Below are 9,509 nucleotides of genomic sequence, written 5' to 3' on the forward strand. Positions count from 1 at the left end.
ACATTGTGTTAAACCAGTCCTCCTCAGTTAGGTATTTTACCTTCGTATACCCATCCATCTCTTATGTATAAGTTCCTCTGTTCTTCTCCAGACCCTGGTACGGTGCTGAAACCACTTTTCAGTATTGTTTCTAAATGCATTACATAGTGTTATGGTTACTTTGTTCAGCTCCTGAGGAACATCTGGTTTTATTTCTTTCTCAAAGAAGTCTGTAATTTCGTAATACTTAAACTGGTCGTAATCCTCCAATCCATATTCCCTCTTCAGTTTTTAAAAGCTTTTAATTTTGCCCCGATCAATTGTTGTGCATATTGCTGTGATTCCCTTGTTTATCCATTTTTCACAAATACTATCCATTGCCCCTGGTTTGAATTTAGAATCATACTTCAGCCAGCTCGACTACATTACATTTGAATAGGCCTACTGTTAAAAATGAGTTACAACCAATAATGGAACTATACATGCTTAACAGTTAGCCCACGTCAATTCGTTATGACAGATCAGTCAGTAAAGTGAGTAAATCAAGGCATTCTGAAATATATGCAAACAACATAATATTCAACGTCATTTTTAGTAGGTGCGAAAAATGTCATTAAATAAATAAGAATGATTGAAACGAAAACTAAATAATAAATAATAAACTAATCATGGTTTCCACATTCTTTGAACCTCTATCATGTTAAGAAGAATAAAATTAAGTAGAACATATGCTCCTAGAATGCCAGCCTCTTCTAATACCTCTCTAAATGCACTATGGGAGGTAGAGCCTTCAGTTATCAGGCGCCTGTCCTTTGGATTCACATCAGTCAGGGTCCGAGAGGCACATACACTCTGTACTTTTAGAACATTCCTTTAAACCTTATAGTTAGGGCTAATGCAGCTACTAGTTATGCTGCTATAGGCTTAGACTACTGGAGGAACTGACACCATGAGTTCTTAAGTCTTTCTCTCTGTGTGCATTCACATCATATCAGGATCTTTGTTGTGTCACATACACACAACCTGTGCGCCGACGCGAGTGGCCGCACATTCAGTAGCTCCGTCCCTGTCGTACTCGTCTTGATATGTTATTAACTGCTTCACAGGTTCAATAAAGGATCAATAAAGTATCTATCTATCTATCTATCTATCTATCTATCTATCATAATACTTAAAGGGAAAAGTTACCTCTCATTCAAAAAACAAAGACTAACACAGTTTATTTAAGTTTTGTACAATAAATAATCAGTTATAATTATAAATATGACATTTTTACATGAGGAAAAGCAAGAGCTAACATTTAAAATAAAACTGGCCGTATGTCTTAAAGCTCCTGTGAGAATTTTTCCGTTAGATCTCGACGATATCGCTGAACTAAAACACAGTTATTTACTATATAGACGTCATAGATACAGCTTTTGGCTTTTGTAAGTCATAACGGTGCATTAGAATGAAGTCTGTTTCAGCTAAAAACATCTCACAGGAGCTTTAATGTGATACAATAAATACATCTGAACAACACATTAACTTACAGAGTGAAAATAATCAATTAAGGTAAGTGTGCGACAGTATGCAGTAGTTATATTTACAATGAATATGCTGGTTTAAGTGCTACGCTTAGAAGTACATCAGGCTCATTTGGAACATAACTCAGAAGGTATCAAAGTATGAATCATGCAATACAAAAATAATATACAAAGACTATAGGTAAAAAAAATGCCTAAAGTAATAATAATAGTAATAATAAAGATAGTAATACAATTTCCTTATAATGTATCTTTAAAAAGATGCCACGCAGGCCAACACTTCAATACCTGGGGAAAAAACAAACAAAACATAGGCAGTGATAAAAAAGTCAAAAATGCACAGTAAGATAAAATAAATAAAAGTGACAATATAAAAAGAAGCACAGCAATTAAGAGAGGACCCTTGGATGAAAGAAAGTGTTCAGCAATCATTTATAAGTGGACACAGAATTGGCTCATAATCTGAGATCCTCTGGCAGGGAGATGCAAAGTTTAGGGGCCAAAACATCTCAAACCCCATGACCCTTTGTCACAAATCAGGGTTAAGGAATGATCAAACAGAAATCAGATGAGGTAAAATATCACAAAAATAACATGGTGACTGACTGCGGAGGGCTTTAAAAACACAAAACTTTAAATGAATTCTTAAACTGGTAACCAGTGAAGAGCACTGAGAACATGAGAGAACTGAGAGCTTGTTACTTCTGGAGGCAGTTTTAAGCCAAGCAGTTTCATGTTGTACAAAGTGTGGATAATGAATGCTTCCCTCACTGATACTAGAGTACAGTGCTTAACGGAAATGTCTGAGAGGGACGAATGCATGAATGACCTTTTCTAAATCTGAACAAGAAAGAACGCATTTTTACCATGAAAACTAATCAGAGCTATAGCTGAAATAAGATTGCACCATAAATGAGAGACCAGTGTCACAGACCACTCCAATATTTCTTCTCCAAAGTACATGGATAATGGACCAAAACCAGAACCAACCAGTTCACATGACCAAAATAAGAACAAAAAATGATGGATGCTGCAAAATAAATGGGCTCAGGTTACTTTCCCTTCCGTTTACAGAAGGACTGTTACGAAACATGAAGCACTGTGCTCATATTACACACACTGCGGAGAAATAATCCCATCTGTACGATACTGATGTAGAAAAAAATGCAGATCAGTACGTTAGGTATTCTTATTGGAGAGGGAAAGCATCAGAAATGTACTGTGCAACATTTGTCTGTTTACTGGTAGTGTTCATGGAGCTCATGACTAGGACAAGGATGTGTTCTCTCTTGTTTCTGCTCTTCTTTGACGCCATCTTACCACCTTAAAGGAGCTAAAAGAAGGTGAATTTACAAGTTGACTTGACAAGGGTGTCTTCTACTTCAAACCTGATAAGACTGAAACCTCCAGTTTTGTACATCTTTAATAAGTGTCGAAAAAAACACTATTAGTTTTCCTGTTCTTCAATCCGTCTTAAAATGAGCCATTTAACCATCAAGTCTGTTTTTAAATAAAAGCCTTTGGGTGTCAGAAAGATGGACAGTAGCAGTTGAAAGATTACAAGAAAAACTGTTAATGCAACTCATTGCAATTATAAAGGCATAACCAATCTGTTTTAGTTTTAATAGGAAAATGTACAAAATGAAAAAAAACACAGTTCTGAATCTTTTACGAATTCAACTCCATTCTCAAATTAAAATACTTTAACTATACAGTGTTTTCACATTGGGACCGTGTTTAGTCTTGAAGGCACAAACTGTCTCTTCTTTATCAGGGGAGCAAAAACATCAGAGAAATGCAGCATCCCTTTGAACTAGGAATGAGGCCATAACATGCCTGAAGTCAAATGAATGTCTTTCAGGTAGAAGGAAAAGCTCCCTGTAGACAAACTCGGATGTTTACGCCACTCAAATACCAAATCAGGTTAAACAGTCCAATAACATGTAACCAATTATAATACCGCAATCCTCTCCATCAATATTTACCCTGTCAAAAAATAGTTAATCTAACAGGCACTTCATTGTTCTATGACACTTGGGGAAAGACATCTTTTTCTTTTGGGTGTGACAGATTGAGATAATGAGAGATTGAGATTTTGAGAGAAAAAAAAAAAATGTTGTTCCATGCAAAACAAAATCAAGGGATCCCAGTGGAGACTTAATCAATGATTTAATCAACTCATGGGCTGCTGGTTGGTCTCACAGTTCAGGTTGCAGGCCTGTCGTACGGGGGCTGTAGTCCTCTGGGTGGACAGTGTGGTGTAGTACTGTTCCTGAACTTGTTCAGAGTAAATCAATAAAAAAAAACCCCCCAAAAAAACAACAAAGACTGACAGTCAGCTCTTGATCCAAATGATGTTGTCCTATAGCATTGATAGTTCCACTTCCTCACACAGCAGCGGCTCCACCTCTGGGATGCTGAGTGGTTTGCTGCTTTTGGCAGATTTGTTCTTCCTGTACATGACAAACTGGAGAGTCACCTGAACAGGTTAAGGCTCCACAAAGACATACAAGACATAGAATAACTTTAAAATGAGAAGTTATGATAAAGCATCTTAAATGCACAGATGACATCTTCTTAGCTAGTTTCCTTTCTTGCAATTGTATTAGATGAGAAAATCAGGAAATCAGCAATGTCTCCCCTTTAAAGTGTCCAAAACAAGGCTATGACCTGCTCCCAGTTAGTATAGCCTAAGACTGGAAACAGAGGGAACGCTTGGCTCAAGTCTTAATTTGGAGATAAATAATTTATGGTTAATGGACTTGGGCTTATACTGCGCTTTTCTAGTCTTCTGACGACTCAAAGCACTTTTACGCTGACATATTCACACATTGATGGCAGAGGTTACAATGAATGTAACGTGTCCATCAGAAGTAACTCATCCCATTCAAACACATGAATATGCCGCTGATGAAGCACCAGGAGCTATTTGTGGTTGAGTGTCTTGCTAATGGACACAGTGGACAAGATGCCACAGGAGCTGGAGAACGCCCAACCTTCCCCAACCGACTCTACCAACTGAGCCAAAGCCCCCCTCACCAACCAGATGTTATTGGCAACCTTAAACACACTGTTGTAATTTCATTCCAACATGTGAATCAGAACTGTATGAAAGAGCTTAAATGACAAGCCAAAGACAGTAACCATTTTGCTTGTGTGCAAATGTAAACGCGGTGAACAGTACTTCATCTTTTCCCGTGCAGGTTTTAGATTTCATAGGCTTGGTGGCTGCGAGTTGTGATTGAAAGGATACAAAGAAGTCAAGTATGAGCACTCCCAGGCTGCCGATGAGCCAGGCCAGATGTTTGATGATGAAGGACTGTCTTGAGCCCCTCAGTGCAGGAAGGACAACGACGACGCTTAATCCGTATGTCCCGTTACCCATCATAGCCAGGGCGAACAACAGGTAGGAGGTGCCCTCCGTGGACTGTCGCTGGAACTGGATTACATCCAAAGAAAACAGCATTAAATCAATGAAGTAACAACTAACATTTTTGCTAAAAAGAAGGCTTGTCTAAACTTACAACAAACAAAATCTAACTTGAATATCTCACACAAGTCAAGGAATATGTGTTTTTGTGCGTGTGTGTGTGTGGTGTGCGCCCAGAAGTTTCTCCAGCATGGTCTACAGACTACAATGATCCCAGGATGATCAGCGCCAGGATGCTTCTCCAGCACAACTGCTCTATTGTCTTTAACTTCTGCTTCTCATTAATTCACACATTTTGTGTGTATACAAACACACAAACCCTGCCTCCCCCTGCAAGCGCACGAACAGAGTCCGTGTTTATGACGAACAGACAATAAGATCATTTTCTATGGACCCCCTTAGATCAGACCCCGAGCACGGTCTCCCGTCGAGAAGAACATAAACTCCACATCTGACTTACATTTTTATAGAGCTGGGGGAAACGGGAGCAAAGGTAGAAGACAGACGCCAGGTATCCACATATATAGCCGGTGATTTCCACTGATCTAGAGGTAGGAGGACTCTGCATAGAGAAAGAGAGAGAGAAAGAGAGGGGAATGAGTCAAAAATGTTGCAACTTTACAATGGTAACCAAACAATTGCAATCCCCCCCCCCAAAAAAATAAAACAAAAAAGGAGACTATCATATATTCATTAAGTCTAATGAAGTACCTCACAATCAATCATGAACGCAAATATGTACAGTAGAAAGTGGACACAATCCACCTACCTGGGTGTCTAAAGTTGGACTGTTATCGATGATGAGTTTGGGTAAAGCAAGGAGAATGATTGTAGCAGCGCCACACCACGTGAAGCACATCCACTTCAGAAAAGGGCTCTCTAGGGTACACACAAACGCAAAGAACAAAGAGTGATGAACACAGTCCAAATAAGCCAAAGAATAAAATCCAACTATTTGCACTGGCTGATACTCAGTCCACAGCATCACACACAGGCGACAGAGTTTTGACAAATTCCACTACACTGAGTAGGAGTCATAAACGAGCTAGTTGATGTCAACCACTCAGATATACGACAGCTTTAACTGGACCTGGTTCATCTCTACACGCATAGAAGAGAAACACGATTTTTTTCCATTCCCGTTATAATCCCACATCATGATGTTAAATATGATGTTAATAATTCATGAATTGGTTTACTCATGAAGGAGGATTGATATAAACATGACCACCCAGGGGGCCGTGGGCACCAAGAGGGGGGTGACATACACTAAAATTGTGTATTTAACGATTGATTGTAAAAATATATACAAAAGTACGGTAGCTCTTTTTGAAAAATATATAATCCTATCGTTGTTTCAAATGAAAATGAAATGAATGTTTATAAAATGTGTATGTCTGCTGCTTTTACACACCTGTATGTCTATTCATTATGTTTTGTATGTCCACTCAGCGCTAAAGCCTATATATGGAAAGGACCTACACGTATTCTGCTTCTCGCCTGTCTGACATGATAAATTACTTTTATGATTTTATTCGGCTGATTCATGCCTGTGTGTAGTTTCTTTGTGTTACAGGTGTTCAGACAGGCACATTACACTGTATGTTATAACCACCTCCAGGTACAGTCGGGGTCCCCAGTCACTGACATCCTTATTTTGGGGGTCACGAGCTGAAAAGTTTGGGAAGCCCTGGTCTAGATGGTTCTGTATGCAGCCTGTGACTAAAGGGTTATTCCTGAGGTTCTCGTACAGTTGAGTGTCCTTCATCCAAGCTTTCCCTCCTGAAGGTCATGCAACTCCAATTAGAAAGCAAACAAGTCAACAACTTGGCATACAGTGTGTCTTTCTACATGATTACGCTTTCCATTAAGCTACAGTTTCAGATATATATATATATTTTTTAACTTAAAAAGCATAAAGACACCATCGCTCGCCTTCTGCATTTTACCGCTGAAACATTATTAGGGCTTACTTCTGCTGGAGCTGTTCTTGATCTTATAGTAGAGAAACTGAGAGACGAGGATCAGGTCTGTGAAGATGTAGAACACCACTGTGACAACCTTAAAAAAAAAAAGGGATCGTTAAAGGTAATTCAGAATGTTAGGTTTTGACACATAACTCACATCATGTCTCTTATGGGTAGTTAAGTTCAAAGTGTTAATTTGACTGTGTGTGCATGAAAATAACCATGTGTGAGTGCTATTGTGTTCGCCTGCTGTACTCCAATGTATATGCAAAGAAAGATGCATAGACTATAATCATCATTGTAAACATATGCTTGTATCACCTGTAGTTGTTTTTTTCTTTTGCTTTGTGAGTATGTATTCCTGTCTCTATCAAGCCTTGTGTTTCTTATTCTCCCTGTGTTCCACTTTCTTGGGCCATCCAGTCGATGCAGATGGCTGCTAACCAACGAATCTGGTGTGTGTGTGTGTGTTTTTACCTGGATAGGAAGCTGGCTGGTGAGGTAGCAGCCGGCAAAGCTGGTCAGGTCTCCACTGAAGAGGAAGATAAGGAAGCCAAAAGACATGGCCTCCTCTACTTTACCATTCCTGTACGCCTCATAGACCTGCCTATATTATTAGACAAAAACAAATAAGATCAAATTATTTCCATAATCACACATGCTCATAAACATAAAGATACAGAGGAAGATAAAACATTATTACTGTAGGTGGTATGTTTTCTGGCAATATTTGTGTGATTTCCAATTACGTTTCAATGTTTAAAAAATGACAAACTAAAAATAAATCAACCATGAAATCTTCTTGGGTGGACCTAATTATAATACTGAAAACCATGGTCCAATCACTTGCTCAGAGTAAATTATTACTGAGCACCTTGTTCTCACACAAACTTTAACACTTGGTAAAGACGATGAAATCACAGTTTCTTTCATACTCACGGTAAAGTGGACAGCAGAAAACAGAACATGGATACCAGTCCTATGACCACGCTGCAGTACTCCCACACATTATCCACGCACTCCTCCAGCAGGTACAGGATCCACGGTGTCCCGTTGACACACACAGGCCGGCCCACAGCTGGGACTGTCACGTTAGCTCCAGCCACGTACACACTCTTCCTGGGGAAACCCGCGGTGGCCATCGCGAGGTTCAGCAGGCTGCTTGGCCTCCAGATAGTAAGTAGATGTGTGTTTACACTGGCAACGAGAAGCACACCTGACACACCTACCTACCTCATCAAATACAACTGTGCAGATGGCATGTTCTGTCATTTGACGAGTCTGTAAGTCAGAAACAATAATAATCTAAATATCAGGCATGAACACTGTGACATCACAAATCAACAATGACACCAGGCAGGATGGTGTGTGCAAATGAAAAGTGTTAGAGTCAATCAAAACAATATTCATTATGCCCATACTTCCCCAAATAATTTGTAAAATCGTATGCTGCGTTTGCTGTTTTTAATAGTTCAGATCGCTGTCAGGGATGCATTAGACTTGGGTGATGATGCTAACAAACAGAGATGGACAAACTGTGCGCCTCTCTTTGCTTCCACTCACCGGAGAAGAGAAAAGGAGTGCAGACAGATGACAGAGGGTTTGTGGCTCTGCGTTAAGTCCGTCGACATCCTCACACATCCCTGTCTGAATATTACAATACTGATGAGCTAGTTCTCAATGTTGTCATTCATCGCTCGTGGTCCCTAGTGTCAACACATCCTATGACCTTACTATATCCGGTGAAGCAATTTCAAAATAATACCCTGACAGATTATTTCTGTACAAAGACCTAGTTCACTTATCAACAAATTATGCACAAAATGTTTTAAAGACATTCATTTAAAGTATATTTTAAACTCACAAAGGCTTATGTTCAACTAGTTCTAACAACTAATGTTTTCATGAAGAGATAGGACAATCTGTGTTATTCAGTTCTATCATGTGAAATACAGTTTTTAAAAAAGGCAGAAGATAGTCATCCGAAATGATTTCATGGCATTATTATATTACAGCGGCCTGTGCTTCAAAAAAACACAATACATAACTTCCATTAATTAGACATGCCAAGGAATTTCAAAATCTGCTTTACTTTTTGTTTTGTTTTTTCATTTAGGATTTGATTTCAATCTAAAGGTCCCAATACTGAATTAAGATGTTCATTTACTAACTAAAAACGACTTTGAAGGAACTAGTTCTGTGCTTTTATTTTGAAGTCTTTGGAACCTCCACTAATTTTTAATACCGGTACACTGGTGTGCCGGAAACTGCACATATCCTATCCAGATGGATGACTTGTGTTGAAATGTTGCCACCTACTGATCACATAGATGAATCATCAGTGCATTCCTTACCAGAGCCGATTTAATGGATGAATGAGGCTGTCATACGCTCATAATGATTAATTACATTTAAAACTATAGTGTGAAGGATATGCATCTTTTTGATATCATACAGTGTGTTAGATTGCTGTGCTGCTTTCACTGTTACAATGTCAATAGTGCTGTTTTGCCAGTAATCTACTACTTTTATTACTGATGATAAAAGTCACTCTAATAATATTATAATCATTTTTTGGTTGCTTTGATGTTTTATTCAGCTGGTTAA

General features: G+C 38.8%; 1 protein-coding gene across 1 annotated transcript; it reads right to left on the reverse strand.

Moving 5' to 3' along the window:
- Window positions 1-3,613: 3,613 nt before the first annotated feature.
- On the reverse strand, window positions 3,614-8,657 carry LOC306830728 (lysosomal amino acid transporter 1 homolog). Its single transcript, XM_079354366.1, has 8 exons — window positions 8,466-8,657; window positions 7,842-8,183; window positions 7,380-7,509; window positions 6,909-6,996; window positions 5,705-5,814; window positions 5,396-5,497; window positions 4,759-4,944; window positions 3,614-3,984 (listed from the first exon to the last, which is right to left on the reverse strand). The coding sequence occupies exons 2-8, from the start codon at window positions 8,042-8,044 to the stop codon at window positions 3,868-3,870; spliced, it is 936 nt and encodes a 311-aa protein (XP_079210492.1). The 5' UTR covers window positions 8,045-8,183; window positions 8,466-8,657; the 3' UTR covers window positions 3,614-3,867.
- Window positions 8,658-9,509: the final 852 nt, after the last annotated feature.

The sequence above is a fragment of the Symphodus melops genome, assembly GCF_947650265.1.
Source record: "Symphodus melops genome assembly, chromosome: 10".
NCBI classification, from domain to species: Eukaryota; Metazoa; Chordata; class Actinopteri; order Labriformes; family Labridae; genus Symphodus; species Symphodus melops.